The 17,321-nt window shown below is 42.9% G+C and overlaps 1 protein-coding gene across 1 annotated transcript in view; it reads left to right on the forward strand.

Annotated features, from left to right (window-relative positions):
- Positions 1-17,321, forward strand: part of LOC120064600 (CUGBP Elav-like family member 4) — a 134,870-nt gene that overhangs the window by 113,463 nt on the left and 4,086 nt on the right. The window contains exons 4-12 of the mRNA XM_039015202.1: positions 2,909-3,037; positions 3,962-4,041; positions 4,291-4,431; positions 9,363-9,504; positions 9,696-9,848; positions 11,968-12,072; positions 12,990-13,052; positions 13,273-13,350; positions 14,193-14,336. Of these exons, the coding sequence (XP_038871130.1) occupies positions 2,909-3,037; positions 3,962-4,041; positions 4,291-4,431; positions 9,363-9,504; positions 9,696-9,848; positions 11,968-12,072; positions 12,990-13,052; positions 13,273-13,350; positions 14,193-14,336 (1,035 nt within the window). The remainder of the gene's footprint in view (positions 1-2,908; positions 3,038-3,961; positions 4,042-4,290; positions 4,432-9,362; positions 9,505-9,695; positions 9,849-11,967; positions 12,073-12,989; positions 13,053-13,272; positions 13,351-14,192; positions 14,337-17,321) is intronic.

The raw sequence follows: 17,321 nt of genomic DNA on the forward strand, positions 1-17,321 counted from the left end.
TGGGTCCTTGTGAAATCTGACCACACTGACTCTGACTAGCCTCAGGTAGGGAGCCGCTCTGAGGTCCGGTGGTGATGCAAGGGCTGGGGTCTGTTTGCACCTGATCTGCCTGTTTGTGCTTCTTTAAAAATATGTCTGATATATCTCCCTTTCTTTTCATGTTTAATTGACCCTATGCAAAAATAAGACAGTCTATGGTTACATCTAAGCATCCAATTACCCACATTTTAGTTCAATCTCAATCTTAATTACAAATCTCCATTATCATAACTGTACCTTAAAATGAACTACCAGCCTAAGTTACTAGTTATATCATGGCTAGCCCTACTCTGCAGTAAGTAACTGAGCTAGCTATAATTTCTTACACCATTACGATAGCAAACAGGCTATCTGCAAATTGTGGTCATTTTTTGAGGAACGTTAACAGATTGATAATAACAATTGTTTTTTTTTCCGTTCAAGTACAAAAATCTAACTGAGTTAATGGATTTCAAATTGCTGAATGTTAACTTGTTGAACACTAACAGATGTAGCCTACTAGTTACCCCACATTAGAATGAATGTTAACTTGTTGAACACTGACAGCTGTAGCCTACTAGTTACTCCACATTAGAATGAATGTTAACTTGTTGAACACTAACAGATGTAGCCTACTAGTTACTCCACATTAGAATGAATGTTAACTTGTTGAACACTAACAGATGTAGCCTACTAGTTACTCCACATTAGAATGAATGTTAACTTGCTGAACACTAACAGATGTAGCCTACTAGTTACTCCACATTAGAATGAATGTTAACTTGTTGAACACTGACAGCTGTAGCCTACTAGTTACCCCACATTAGAATGAATGTTAACTTGCTGAACACTAACAGATGTAGCCTACTAGTTACCCCACATTAGAATGAATGTTAACTTGTTGAACACTAACAGATGTAGCCTACTAGTTACTCCACATTAGAATGAATGTTAACTTGCTGAACACTAACAGATGTAGCCTACTAGTTACTCCACATTAGAATGAATGTTAACTTGTTGAACACTAACAGATGTAGCCTACTAGTTACTCCACATTAGAATGAATGTTAACTTGTTGAACACTAACAGATGTAGCCTACTAGTTACCCCACATTAGAATGAATGTTAACTTGCTGAACACTAACAGATGTAGCCTACTAGTTACTCCACATTAGCTAAACATTCGTATACTGTAACTTACGACACTGTACTGTATATGCATGTGTTACCAGCACAGATGTAAACATAATGTTAGGCTAAATTGGGCTAAGTTATTCTTCTGCATCTCGCAACCAAAGTTAATGTTCTCTCTTCCTCCTCTTCGATTTGAAAACGTCAAAATAAATTCTTCTTTCAACAAGAGGTGAAATGAGATGTCAATCAGCATCAAACTGCCAGTAGGGAATGCAATTTTGGGGGGTCACCTAGGGTTTCCAATCAGATGTCAGGGGTGTCCAGTGCCACCCCGGACACCCCTCTGGCTCCGCCCCTGTGTATATAATGACGAGACGCTCATGTCTCCACCCTAACAATGGGAGTCGTTATCCCAAAAGTGGGAAGGCAGGCAACAAGCTTAGGTCTGCATATTATATCCATAGAAACACATTGGGCTTATCATGGACAGATTTTGGCGAGAGTGGGCCCTCTCGCTTCGCCTCTTCCTCTCTGCTGGAACAATCTCACCGGAGAAAGCATCCGAGCGAGCAAAACAGAACCCCTCTGTCTTGCTAAATGTAACCCATGTATCTGATGCCGTCTGGACAGAAATAGTATGAAATGCCATACTATTTTTGTCCAGACAGAATCAGATACATGGTATACATATACACATACTGTTTTGCTCACTCAGAGGCTTTATCTGAAATTGATACGTATGTCTGTCTGGCAGGTCTCGGTCAAATAAATGATCAATATTTCAATATTTTCTTTTGACGGGCAAGGGCGTACGGTAGCCCATAACGTCGACCCTGTAGCCACAGTCATAAAATCTGATTTTAAACCTAACCCTAACCTTAACCCTAACCTTATCCACAATGTTAAACCCATGTGCCTAACCCTAACCTTAAATTAAGACCAAAAAGCTGATTTTTACAACACAGCCAGTTTTGACTTTACAGCTAGCCCATCTAGTAAAAATAGCTTAGTTCTTCCACCAGTGCAAGATTCATGAGAATAAATGTAAACCTGCTCAATATAATGCGTTGTCATCCCTACTGCCTCTGATCTGGCGGACTCACTAAACACAAATACTGCGTTTATAAATCATGTCTGAGCCTTGGTGTGTGCCCCTGATTGTCCGTACATAAAAAAACAAGACAATTGTGCCATCTGGTTTATGTAATATAAGGAATATGATGTATTTGATTTACTTTTAATTTTTACTGAAGCATGAAAATCGAGTACTTTTTCCAACACTGTACTTAAATACATTTAAAACCAGATACTTTTAGACTTTTACTCAGGTATTATTATACTGAATGACTTTCACAAGTATGACAATGGAGTACTTTTCCCTCCACTCTGTGTGTGTGTGTGTGTGTGTGTGTGTGTGTGTGTGTGTGTGTGTGTGTGTGTGTGTGTGTGTGTGTGTGTGTGTGCATGTGCGTGTGTGTGGGTGTCCTCCACCCCTGATCTCCGGGCCACACTTGTTAACATTCCCCCCTGTGCAAGGCCAGAGCCGAGATTAGTCTTGTTGACTCGGCAAGGACAGCCTGTCAGGGAGAGGCAGCAGGGAGAGCAGCCCCTTTACACACACTCACTCACACACACAAATCCTTGCACACTTGAACACATTCACAGACCCACACACACTCAAACAAACCTCACACAGGCGCTCACACACACGTGTGCACACACATACCTGTTCATGACCAGTTCCTCTTTGTTTCAGAAGACAGAAAACTCTTTGTGGGCATGCTCAACAAGCAGCAGTCTGAAGACGATGTGCGATGTCTCTTCGAGTCCTTCGGCAGCATTGAAGAGTGCACCATCCTTAGAGGTCCTGATGGAAACAGTAAAGGTCAGTGTCTGTGGTTCCAGCTTCTCATCATTTTGTTATGTTCATCCTCACGCCATATCATTAAAGACATTTATTTATCTATTTATTTGTATTTATTTGAGTTTGAACAATTGACACCTTGAATTAGAATCCTTGAAACCTTTCCGGCATTTATCTTTAGATGTGCAATAGCTTATGTCTGGCTAACAGTGATCTTAAAAGCTTTACCATCCTCTTCATCAGGCTCGGGGTGAAGTTTCCCCTAGGTACAGATCTAGGATCAGCTTCCCCTCCCCCAATCCTAACATGAACCATTTGTGGGAAAAATGCCAAACTGACCCAAGATCGGCGTCTAGGGGTAACTTCACCGTACACCCTTCATCAGTGCGCTTTATTGACAGGCTTCAGTAGTAAACCTCATTAGCTTCTTCAGTGCCGCTTCATTGCTTCACTTCATTATCAGTGGGCTGACTCTAATCAATAGGCTCCATCACAACTAAGCCCAATAATTACTGTATGCTTGATCATTCACAGTCATCAGTAAGCCTCATCAGTGAGCTCCTTCAGTGAGTTGAATGGGAACGACGGCATGGGGGATGCCGAATTTTTACTGTGAGCTTGATCATCTAGACTCATCACTAGGTTTAATCGATAGTAACACTTCAGTGGTAGTAAGGGTTACACTGTAAGTGTAAGCATCATCGTTAGGCTTCATCAGTTAACTTCTAATGAAAGCGGGTTTGAATGATGTGGCTATTAAACGTCTATTCCACGTTGGTTAAAATTTTAATTTCATTGCAATGACGTGGAAACAACATTGATTCAACCAGTGTGTGCCCCGTGGGTAGTGACTGACTGTCTGACTGACTGTCTTTTCTGTCTCTTTCTCACTATCTGCTTCTCTCTCTTTCTCTCTGTTTCTCTCTCTGTTTCTCTCTCTCTCAGGTTGTGCGTTTGTAAAGTACTCCTCTCATGCTGAAGCTCAGGCAGCTATCAGTGCACTACACGGCAGCCAGACAATGCCTGTGAGTTCAGTATTCAATATGGTGAGTGTATCAGCTAGTGTGTGTCCGTTGTATTGTGTGTGTGTATGTGTTAACATATGTACTCCTTTGCTCTCTGTGTGTGTGTGTGTGTGTGTGTGTGTGTGTGTGTGTGTGTGTGTGTGTGTGTGTGTGTGTGTGTGTGTGTGTGTGTGTGTGTGTGTGTGTGTGTGTGTGTGTGTGTGTGTGTGTGTGTGTGCGCGCGCATGCTTACCTGCGTGTGTGTGGCAGGGTGCATCCTCAAGTCTGGTGGTGAAGTTTGCCGACACAGATAAGGAGCGCACCATCCGGCGCATGCAGCAGATGGCTGGTCAGATGGGTATTTTCAACCCCATGGCCCTGCAGTTTGGGGCCTACGGGGCCTATGCACAGGTAGGACATGAATGACTTCCCCCTCTCATTGAAGCCACGGATATTCAAGGCCGACCACGGTACTGCAGGCATAGTTAGCAGAAAACAGGATCCCCCATTATAGTGAATGGAAAAAATGGACATTTTCGTGGTCAATTTTTGTGTAAATGAAAAAAAATTTAGAAGACAATCATGGTACCAATAATTGCATCTAATACACCAGATGTATGTCCTTGAACCAAGCATTTCTTTATTGCATACAGAAGAAGTTATAAGGATAATTTTGTTGCTAATGGCAACCTGCAGTACCCCGGTCTGCAATTCAACTTGAATTACTAAATGAGTGGGGGTAGTACAAATGTTCACTCTAAGCTGCGCACGTGAGCGGGCGCAGTAGCCCGAGACTGCCGTGCAGCTCCCTGGGACAGCCACACAGAATAAATATCAGCCCACACTCAACACACTCACTCAACTTTCTAGAGCAGTGGTCAGCAACCGGTCAATATTGCCAAGCATTTCTGTAAAGGGGGCCTCTCGAGAGGCGCAGCGGTCTAAGGCACTGCATCACAGTGCTAGCTGCGTCACTACAGATCCTGGTTCGATCCCAGGCTGTGTCGCAGCCGTCCGCGCCCAGGAGACCCATGAGGCGGCGCACAATTGGCCCAGCATCGTCCGGGTTAGGGGAGGGTTTGGCTGGCCAGTATGTCCTTGTCCCATTGTGCTCTAGTGACTCCTGTGGCGGGCCGGCCGCATGCATGCTGACACGCCAGGTGTACAGTGTTTCCTCCGACACATTGGTGCGGCTGGATTCCGGGTTAAGCGAGCAGTGTGTCAAGAAGCAGTGTGGCTTGGCAGGGTCGTATTTCGGAGCACGCACGTCTCTTGACCTTCGCCTCTCCCGAGTCCGTAAAGGAATTTGCAGCGATGGGACAAGACTGTAACTACCAATTGGGGAGAAAAAGGGATTAAAAAATTATTAATTAAAAAAAAACTATTTCTGTAAAAACCCAATGATTTATTTTATTGGTCTCGGCTTGTTGGCAGTAGGTGCACCCAATTCAACTGCCCTGCGCGCCGGGTAGGTAAACTGTTGCCTTTTTTAACCATTTCATGTGTCTGAATGTACAAACTCTGCTTTCCCGGTGGGAGAGCAAATCAAGTAGCTGTAGTGACCGTGTCTCCAGTAACGGAGCAGGCATAAAAGAAAGCTAGAGCAAAGTTTATAGTGTAAGATTTCAAAACCAGACTAGAGAGAGACTGTCAATGAATACAGCAAAGAGCTACTGTTTTTATGAGTGAGTTCATGTTTAAGTTCTTACTCAGCACTGTCAACACATTCTATTCAACACTTTTAGAATCCATAAAATGCGCATTCTTCCTATTTCCCCTCAGTGCTACAACAAGCACTGCAGCAGTAATGAATGAGTAGGAAAGTGTATCTATAGGCTTGCGTTGTTGTTATTATTAGCAGCTTGGGTCTTTTTAATATTGAGGAATATTTCACTTTCTCTGTTCTAACAGAGAGTAACAACATGAATTTGTGTATGAGGCTGAAATAATGAGGTGCGACTCAAGTTTCGCCATAAGCTGGGAGATGGTGTCCCTTTTTGGTCAGTGTCAATGAGAGCTGAGGGATGAGCGGAGGGATGTTGAGAGGCGGCACCTCAGTCTGCTGCTGTCTTCTTCCGCTGAGACTGACCATCAGATGTAGGCACCATCAGTCCAGTAAAATAAAAATAAAATGATTTAACTGTATGCTCACTTTGCCGTGCCTTACAAGTGATACAACAATGGCTCTATTACTGGTGTGATCATATAGCCTACCTCAAATGGCCCGAACAACAATGCATTGGCAGGGCAATTCAAGTAAAGCCAATATGCGGTGATAATGTATTGGACCTATAGCTTACTGGACAAACCTCATTGCTACAGTACTGTTTTTAATTGTTTAATGTTGCATAGGCTTACATTTTTTAAGTCAGGTTAAAAACAATCTGAGCGGTAGATCTCAGCTTGAATTTTGACTCAGAAAATGTTGGCGACCACTGTTCTAGATTTTTCCCTGTTAAAACTTCTCAGGGATAGGGGAATTTGGAATTTGGAATTTTGGATGAAAAGCGTGCCCAAATTAAACTGCCTGCTACTCATGCCCAGAAGCTAAGATATGCATATTATTAGTATATTTGGATAGAAAACACTCTGAAGTTTCTAAAACTGTTTGAATCATGTCTGTGACTATAACAGAACTTATGGCAGGTGAAACCCAGAGGACAAACCATTCAGATTTTTTTTTTTGAGGTCACTCTCTTTTCAATGGGTTTTCATTGGGAATCCAGATTTCTAAGGGACCTTCTTGCAGTTCCTATCGCTTCCACTGGATGTCAACAGTCTTTAGAAATTGGTTGAGGTTTTTCCTTTGAGAAATGAAGAAGTAACATTGTTCAGAATGAGGCTCGAGGGAAGTGTACTCTTTGTTAGAGGCGCATTACACAGAGGCTCGCTACACTTTGTTTTCCTCTGTTATTGAACACAGATCATTCCATCTTCAATTTTATCGATTATTTACGTTACAAAATACCGAAAGTTGTATTACAAAAGTAGTTTGAAATGTTTGGACAAAGCTTACAGGTAACTTTTGTAGTCATGTTGCGCGAGTTGGAACCAGTGATTTTCTGGATCAAACGCGCCAAATAAATTGACATTTTGGATATATATCGACGGAATTAATCGAACAAAAGGACCATTTGTGATGTTTATGGGACATATTGGAGTGCCAACAGAAGCTCGTCAAAGGTAAGGCATGAATTATATCTTTATTTCTGCATCTTGTGTCGCGCCTGGAGGGTTGAAATATGATGGTCTGTGTTTGTTTGCTTGGGTGCTATCCTCAGATAATAGCATTGTTTGCTTTCGCCGTAAAGCATTTTTGAAATCTGACACATTGGCTGGATTCACAACAAATGTAGCTTTAATTTAGTATATTGAATGTGATTTCATGAAAGTTTAATTTTTATAATAATTTATTTGAATTTGGTGCTCTGCATTTTCACTGGATGTTGGCCAGTTGGGACGCTAGCGTCCCACATATCCCAGAGAGTGTAATGGCAGTCTTCCCTCTCTTCACGAGAAGAGAGGGTGTAACAGGGATCGGACCAACACGCAGCGTAGCCAGTGCTCAACATGTTTAATAAAACGATAAACAGTGAACACTTACAACGAATACAAAATAACAAATGTGGCAAACCGATACAGCCCTATCTGGTGCAGAGAAAACACAAAGACAGGAAACAACCACCCACAAACCCCAACACAAAACAAGCCACCTATATATGATTCCCAATCAGAGACAACACAAAACACCTGCCTCTGATTGAGAACCATATTAGGCCAAACATAGAAACAGACAAACTAGACACACAACATAGAATGCCCACCCAGCTCACGTCCTGACCAACACTAAAACAAGCAAAACACACAAGAACTATGGTCAGAACGTGACAGAGAGGTTTTAACCTGTTCATACAATTGTCCTTCAGACAAGGAGGTGACTGAAAATGTTGTTGTGTTGCTTGATGCAAGAAAATACTTTACAAAATAAAATGCATTATTATTCCCATTCCATTATAACAGAGAATCAGACAAATTATGCTACCCTTAGCATATTCAAGCCTGTCTCAAAAAACAACACTGCCCCTTTAAGAAAAAAAATCAACTATTTTCCTGACTCGCTTTTCAAAGATGTCTAGAAATGTACACATTTTGTGCTCTTGTAGGAATCAATCACACCCCTATCGCTGACTACAAATTATCTATAACTGGGCTAATAACTCACTAACTAGCAAAGGATGTGAACAAATGTGCACGTGGCTATATGCAGCTCTGACTTTGATCTCAAAACAAGCGCATCTACTCACGACCGCTCGTACTGTAAACACAGTCCAGTTCAAAGCAAATGGCACAGATCCATATACGGCAATGGTCTATTTGCATATAGGCATACTGCAGCTCTGATTGTTTATGCCACACCGGTCTGTGTAGAGTACGGGCAGAGTTGTACGTGTCAATGCAATAGAATCCTACTCTGATGCTTTCTGCCTACAATGTTGCATTTAAAGTGGCAAATGTTGAGTTGATTCGATCACAATTGACACAGTAAAGGGAAACGTTTATAGTGTTATTAATGTCAAGCCCTGCATGTTTTTTCAAATGTTTCATGGAATGTACATTGAACACCACACTTTGGCTGCTACTGTAGGCTGAATGATAGAAGAGCTATTTCCATGTTAAAATGTTATGGGATGCATGTTCTCCATTGTTTTTGGTAGGCCACTCTGGTTGGCCTACATTATGATCAAATAGCCACCGTAGCCTACTTAGCCACTGTTAAAACTATAACTTAAAGCGTACAGTGTTCACAGTAAATGCGACCTGATATTTACTCAGTGGTGAAATATTTTGGAGGGAACATTGGGCAGCACTGAGCTAGCCTGCAACATCACTTCCTGGAGTAGCTCAAACGGCGCATATTATGTCTCCATGAGACGCCATTTGGCTTCGATGTGCTACTGAGTTTCACATAGGAATGAATAGTGTCACGTAATCGATGGCTGTGTCCATTCATATATACAGTCCTTTACACACACACAAAATAGAATATGAGCCGAAGTATAAAAAAAAGTAAAAATTGTGCAGAATAAGAAAGTCACACTCTCCAGAGTGGCGCGGCAGTCTAAGGCACTGCATCTCAGTGCTAGAGCCGTCACTACAGACCCTGGTTCCCATGGAGTGGCGCACAATTGTCCCAGCTTCATCTGGGTTAGGGTTTGGCCGGGTTAGGCTGTCATTGCAAATACAAATTTGTTCTTAACTGACTTGCATAGTTAAATAAAGGTTAAATAAAAAAAATATTAAAATATCTCCCTCTCTCCCCCTCACTACATCTCTCCATGCAGGTGCAGCAGCAGCAGGCAGCGTTGATGGCGTCAGTAGGGCAGGGGGGCTACCTCAGCCCCATGGCAGCCTTTGCCGCTGCACAGATGCAGCACATGGCCACCATCAACGGCCTCCCAGGGGGGCACATGACCCCCACGTCAGGTGAGGCCAGGGGTCAAGGGTTCAACTTCTCCACCTGTAAGGCAATCATATTAAGATATTATCAGCTGTCGGGTGTGGGGGGGACTTAGTTGTCAGTAAAAAACACCCTTCGTGGTCAGTTGTCAGACCAAACTTTGTCAGTTAACTGGCAATGTCCCTTGCTCATCTCTTTCTTTCTTTCTCTCTGCCAGGTGGCAGTACCCCCCCTGGTATTGGCGCCCCCACAGTGACCAGTATCCCCTCGCCCATCAGTGTGAATGGTTTCGCTGGGATGCCCCCCCATCAGGCCAATGGGCAGCCCACTGCCGAAGCTGTGTACACCAACGGGATACACCCCTATCCTGGTAAGCCACCTCAAACCACCCATCCACCTACCACAAACATTCAGCACAACACACACTGCAGAGGACACATACTTGCTGAAGGATATTTAAAGACAAAAGAACACACACTCGCTGTGATACATGTGTAGGGCAGCCCCCGAAGTGACACTTCATTTCACTGTATGCAGAATTTCTTCTGTGTAGCCTTAGGAATTCAGCATTCTCTGTGCTGATCTTGCCAACCCCCATTGTCTGACCACTGAGAAGCAAATGATGTAGGTATCGCTCCACAGCTAGTCAGGAACAAACAAGAGAAAGAACAATGAATCTAAGACCCTTTAATAAGTCTCTGAGTTGTTTGGATTCAACATCTGAGTTGTTGACCAATAGTATTACTCTAAAGTTAACTTTCAATCAGACATCAGACCTACAGGATGTAACCTCTGCTTCTCAGAGGTGAGACAATGGGGGTTGGCATTTTCTGGCGATCGGGCATTTTCTGGGGTCTGTACTACCAAAGTTGTTAACTGCTTTTGTGCTTGCCAGTTAGCTAGTACTGATAGGAAGTTTGGGTCTTTTTTTCAACTCATCTTTTGACAAATTTTGTTCATTTGAGTCAGTAATACCCAGAGCAGACAGGACCCCTTACCTGCTAACAATGAACTGAAAACTTTAAAGGGTCATGATTCTACAAGCCTCTTGTTCGCATATTGTCTTTCCACATAGGGGGCTTATTAGAAGTTGTCATTTGTGACTGACTTGTAAAAGTGTGCTTTAAACAATTAACATTTGTTGATTGCTAGGCATACAAATACGATTATTTCTTGATACATTTGAAACGAGGTCCAGTTGTGACCGCAACTAGACTAGATTGCAAACGACTCTTGGCAGAATGCCTTGCTTGACTGCCACGAGGGTGATAAACAGAATGCCTTGCTTGACTGCCACGAGGGTGATAAACAGAATGCCTTGCTTGACTGCCACGAGGGTGATAAACAGAATGCCTTGCTTGACTGCCACGAGGGTGATAAACAGAATGCCTTGCTTGACTGCCACGAGGGTGATAAACAGAATGCCTTGCTTGACTGCCACGAGGGTGATAAACAGAATGCCTTGCTTGACTGCCACGAGGGTGATAAACAGAATTCCGTTTGCGAACTGCAGCCCCGCAAACGATTTGTTCTCGAGTTTGTTGAGCAGAAGCTGTGTATGTTTTGGTTCTAAAAAGCTGTGTGCATCATAACATTCAAAAATCTATTAATTGCATACATTTTTCCACCATGTGATCAATTATCAGTTCTAAAAGTATATTTTTCTTATTTATGCTCATGATCTATTTTCCTGCGCTCATATGACAGATAGTTCATGGTCGGACTCGGAGCACGTCTCTGGACTGCCGTAGGACTCATTGTGGCCAGCACTAGCACAGGTCAAATGAACAACAAAAATTAACGAGTCACTGATTCATGACTCTTGAGTCAGTAAAAATAGTTATTCAAAAATAGCTTATCGTTCGCAAGCTGCACATCACTATTAGCTAGCAGTTCTCAACTGTTAGCAGCCAATGGCTAGACGTTTCTTACTGGCGATAAAAATATATGATTTACATAATTTTTTTAGGTCATTACTGAATTATTTAATGTAACAAATCAAACATTTAACCATGTAGACAGTTCATTTAGACCCGCCGTTTATTTGAAAGACGTTTATTTGCCGAAATGTGTGCCATTGCCCGGCTATTAGAAGGGACAGGTGGCTTTTTGAGACTAATTTAATATTTTACACGGTTCTCACGTGTAATAATGATGTGGCTGTGGTGCAAATCTGTGACTGAGGGTAACTTGTGCAGCAGGTCTATTTTGCCCCAAACATTTCCCATCCTTTCAGAGGGGCATGATGTTGGATTCTTTTCAGGAGGGCTGGCTGTATTGAAAAACAGGTTTTTGTAGTCATCTTACAAAGGACAAAGAAACAAACAGCTGTGTTATGAATGGTAAGAAAGGTGTTTATAAAAGGTTATAAAGGTTGCTGATGTACAGTATGCGCTTGCATCATGTTCCAATGTTAGCCAGTATGTGTGTCAACGTCCTTGGGTTTGTGAATAGTGGAGGAAATGCTTCTTTCTCCAATCTCTTTCCAGTGTTGCAGGAGGTGGTTTTTAGAGAGGACTCTGAGAAAAACGGTTTGGCTCAGCGGAGTTGTTTTGGAGTTCAGGGTGGCTGCTTCCTCTCTTCTCTCTCTGAAGGTACCCATCCTCAAGCCTTTCTCCCCCCTGTGTGTGTGTGTGTGTGTGTGTGTGTGTGTGTGTGTGTGTGTGTGTGTGTGTGTGTGTGTGTGTGTGTTGTGTGTGTGTGTGTGTGTGTGTGTGTGTGTGGCTGTCTGTCTGTCTGTCTGTCTGTCTGTCTGTCTGTCTGTCTGTCTGTCTGTCTGTCTGTGTCTGTCTGTCTGTCTGTCTGTCTGTCTGTGTCTGTCTGTGTCTGTCTGTCTGTGTCTGTCTGTGTGTGTCTGTGTGTGTCTGTGTGTGTCTGTGTGAGAGAGAAGTATGTGCATGTGTGGAAATGTGGGTGTGTTTACATGCATGTGTGTGACAGTGTGGTTCTGATGAGTGTGTGTAGTGGCATGGTATTGGTTATTATTTAGGTGTAATATTTCCAATTCGCTGTGTGTCTGTAACATGTTTTGGTCCAAAAATGTGCACCACACAAGAATGTCATATAGTGCCAGGAGTTCTTGAGCGGATGGGGTGGATCTACATTAATCTTGGCGTGTTATAGTGGTCAATCTGGTCATTAAAACTGTTCAAATTGGTGTCTGTATGTGTGGAAATATAGCCAGTCCCAGACTGTGTCCTTTTTGCCCAGTTGTTTGAGAGAAAATGGTGAGAGACAGGAGAGATTAAGTTAAATTGCCATTCACGCTCAAACACAGCACAGTGACTCCTTCATATCTCCCTCTCTAACCGTTTCATGTCTCCCTCTCTAACCGTTTCATGTCTCCCTCTCTAACCATTTCATATCTCCCTCTCTAACCGTTTCATATCTCCCTCTCTAACCGTTTCATATCTCCTTCTCTAACCACTTCATATCTCCCTCTCTGTTTCTTCCCATCCTTACTGTTTTTTCCTACTCTTCTTGTCCTTTCACTCTCTCTCCTTCTCAACAGCTCAGAGTCCCACTGCAGCAGATCACCTACAGCAGGCTTACACAGGAGTCCAGCAGTATGCAGGTATGTCACTCTCACATGGTGTGTGTGTGTATGCATAATCTGATATGTAGGTGTGTGTGTGTGTGTGTAAAAACATGAGTCTTAGCGTCTTATCAAATACATGTGTGTGTATAAATATTTTTGTGCACGGCGTGAGTGAGTGTGTGTGTAGGTGTGTGCGCTCGGCTCTCCAGCCTTTGAGTGTTATCTGATCTGCTTATGTATGTGTGTGTCTTAGCAGCCTACCCTGCTGCATATGGTCAGATCAGCCAGGCCTTTCCCCAGCCTCCTCCCATCATCCCACAACAGCAGAGAGAAGGTGAGGCACACACACACACCAACCCTGGTCTATGCCAATCTGATCAAACTAAGTGTTAAAGTGGCTGGTATTTCTTGCTTGTCTCCAGGCTCATACACTACTAACAAATCAACTGTCCCTTTCATAGCACGTCCATGCAGTCTGCCTCAATGTTACATGAGGGGTGCACCTCAATAGCTTCCTTTCTTTGTCTTTCTTTGTCACCAGCAGAACCGGCGATTTAACATGTAGATACTTCGGGAAACAGCCAATGTTCTGTGTTTTCTTTTGTCCTGGAAGAAAGCCAGAGAAAGCAAGTGAGAGGGATGCATAACGGTAGACTTGCTGTAATCAGCCCATGTGGAGGGAGAACTCATTGACCTGTGTGCTGGATGACACTGGCTTGGGACTCTGGCTCCCCCCTGTGGAGTGTAGATTAAACATATGGGAATCATTTTGCATCCCAAATGGCACCCTATTCCCTTTATAGTGCACTACTTTTGACCAGAGCCCCCTATGGGGCATCATCTGATTCCAGAACTTGTTCTACATAGTCTTTCTGATATCATATTATGTACCAGTTTAGTTGCATCATCATGTTGATTGGTCTTCCCCCCTTAATACCACCACCTCTCATTGCTATAACCCCCCTCTCTCTCCCACCCCATCCCACTCCTTTCCTCTTTCTCTCTCCCCTGCCCCAACCCCTCTCCTCTCCTTTCTCTCCCTGATGCCACCCCCCCTCTCTTCTTTCCTTTCTCTCCCCGATGCCACCGTTCCCCTCCTTTCTTTCCCCCTCTCCTCTCCCTCTCCCACTCCTTTCTCTCCCCCATCCCATCCTTCCTCTCTCTCTCTGTGTGCAGGGCCGGAGGGCTGTAACCTGTTCATCTACCACCTCCCTCAGGAGTTTGGGGATGGCGAGCTGATGCAGATGTTCCTGCCTTTCGGTAATGTCATCTCCTCCAAAGTGTTTGTGGATCGGGCGACAAACCAAAGTAAATGCTTTGGTGGGTAAAAATGATAAAACACCTGTAAAGATGATTTATTCTTCATTATTATCCTTATTATTATTCTTTCACATTTTTTTTTAGAAAACATTGAAGAGACATTGTAAATTATATACAGTGGGGCAAAAAAGTATTTAGTCAGCCACCAATTGTGCAAGTTCTCCCACTTAAAAAGATGAGAGAGGCCTTCATTTTTTATGAATTTATTTGCAAATTATGGTGGAAAATAAGTATTTGGTCACCTACAAACAAGCAAGATTTCTGGCTCTCACAGACCTGTGAGACTTCTTCTTTAAGAGGCTCCTCTGTCCTCCACTAGTTACCTGTATTAATGGCACCTGTTTGAACTTGTTATCAGTATAAAAGACACCTGTCCACAACCTCAAACAGTCACACTCCAAACTCCACTATGGCCAAGACCAAAGAGCTGTCAAAGGACACCAGAAACAAAATTGTAGACCTGCACCAGGCTGGGAAGACAATCTGCAATGGGTAAGCAGCTTGGTTTGAAGAAATCAACTGTGGGAGCAATTATTAGGAAATGGAAGACATACAAGACCACTGATAATCTCCCTCGATCTGGGGCTCCACGCAAGATCTCACCCCGTGGGGTCAAAATGATCACAAGAACGGTGAGCAAAAATCCCAGAACCACACGGAGGGACCTAGTGAATGACCTGCAGAGAGCTGGGACCAAAGTAACAAAGCCTACCAATAGTAACACACTACGCCGCCAGGGACTCAAATCCTGCAGTGCCAGACGTGTCCCCCTGCTTAAGCCAGTACATGTCCAGGCCCGTCTGAAGTTTCCTAGAGAGCATTTGGATGATCCAGAACAAGATTGGGAGAATGTCATATGGTCAGATGAAACCAAAATAGAACTTTTTGGTAAAAACTCAACTCGTCGTGTTTGGAGGACAAAGAATGCTGAGTTGCATCCAAAGAACACCATACCTACTGTGAAGCATGGGGGTGGAAACATCATGCTTTGGGGCTGTTTTTCTGCAAAGGGACCAGGACGACTGATCCGTGTAAAGGAAAGAATGAATGGGGCCATGTATCGTGAGATTTTGAGTGAAAACCTCCTTCCATCAGCAAGGGCATTGAAGATGAAACGTGGCTGGGTCTTTCAGCATGACAATGATCCCAAACACACCGCCCGGGCAACGAAGGAGTGGCTTCGTAAGAAGCATTTCAAGGTCCTGGAGTGGCCTAGCCAGTCTCCAGATCTCAACCCCATAGAAAATCTTTGGAGGGAGTTGAAAGTCCGTGTTGCCCAGCAACAGCCCCAAAACATCACTGCTCTAGAGGAGATCTGCATGTAGGAATGGGCCAAAATACCAGCAACAGTGTGTGAAAACCTTGTGAAGACTTACAGAAAACGTTTGACCTCTGTCATTGCCAACAAAGGGTATATAACAAAGTATTGAGATAAACTTTTGTTATTGACCAAATACTTATTTTCCACCATAATTTGCAAATAAATTCATAAAAAATCCTACAATGTGATTTTCTGGATTTTATTTTCTCATTTTGTCTGTCATATTTGAAGTGTACCTATGATGAAAATTACAGGCCTCTCTCATCTTTTTAAGTGGGAGAACTTGCACAATTGGTGGCTGACTAAATACTTTTTTGCCCCACTGTAGTTGCTTGAAAATTCAGGGCCCAGACGGGAGTGAATTTGTCTTGCGGGTCTTCTGTTACAGATACAGTGCCCTGAAAAAGTATTTGCCTCCTTTCTGGGGTTTTTCTATTTTTGCATATTTTTGACACAATGTTATCAGCTCTTCAGCAAAAACCTAATATTAGATAAAGGAAACGTGAGTGAACGAATAACACAAAAATGCGATTTCTGTCATTTATTTAATAAACTTTTTGGATGACATGGGTCCCGTTATCTCTTGCGAAAACCAAACACTGCATTCCACAGTAAGAATCTCATACCAACGACCTAGCATGGTGGTGATAGTGTGATGGTTTAGGGATATTTACTGCCTCAGGACCTGGATGACTTGCTATCGTTGAAGGAACCATGAATTATGCTCTGTATCAGAATTCTACAGGAGAATGTCAGGCCATACATGAGCTAAAGCTGAAGCGCAGCTGGGTCCCGCAGCAAGACAATGATCCAAAACACACAAGCAAGTCTACATCAGAATGGCTGAAAAGCATCACATTTCAAGTTTTGCAATGGCCTAGTCAAAGTCCAGACCTAAACCCGATTGAGATGCAGGACCTGAAATGAGCAGTTTATGCTCGAAAACCCACAAATGTCGCTGAGTTAAAGCAGTTCTGCATGGAAGAGTGGGACAAAATTCATCCACAGCGATGTGAGGAACTGATCAATAACTACAGGAAGCATTTGGTTGCAATCATTGAAGCTAAAGGTGTCACAACCAATTAAAGAGTGTAAGATGGCAATTACTTTTTCCACATAGAGGCATTAGGTGTTGCATAACTTTGTTAATTAAATAAATTAAATATGTATCACATTTTTGTGTTATTTGTTCACTCAGGTTCTCTTTATCTAATATTAGGTTTTGGTTGAAGATCTGATAACATTCAGTGTCAATAATATCAAAAATAGAGAACATCAGAAAGTGGGCAAATACTTTCTCATGGCACTGTAAATGCAATGGATTTAGGGGTAGGAAACACCTGTAACTGCATCATAAAGCGATCCTTACGCTCATTAGTATGACAGAGCAGATGTTATAATGTTATGTTATATATGGGGCGGCAGGGTAGACTAGTGGTTAGACTAGTAACCGAAAAGTTGCAAGTTCAAATCCCCGAGCTGACAAGGTACAAATCTGTCGTTCTGCCCCTGAACAGGCAGTTAACCCACTGTTCCTAGGCGGTCATTGAAAATAAGAAATTGTTCTTAACTGACTTGAATAGTAAAATAAAGGTTAAAAAAAACAATAACAAAAAAAGTTGTCATAATGGTTTATGTCAGGTTATGACAACATATGATACATG

The sequence above is a fragment of the Salvelinus namaycush genome, chromosome 20, assembly GCF_016432855.1.
Source record: "Salvelinus namaycush isolate Seneca chromosome 20, SaNama_1.0, whole genome shotgun sequence".
Taxonomy (NCBI): Eukaryota; Metazoa; Chordata; class Actinopteri; order Salmoniformes; family Salmonidae; genus Salvelinus; species Salvelinus namaycush.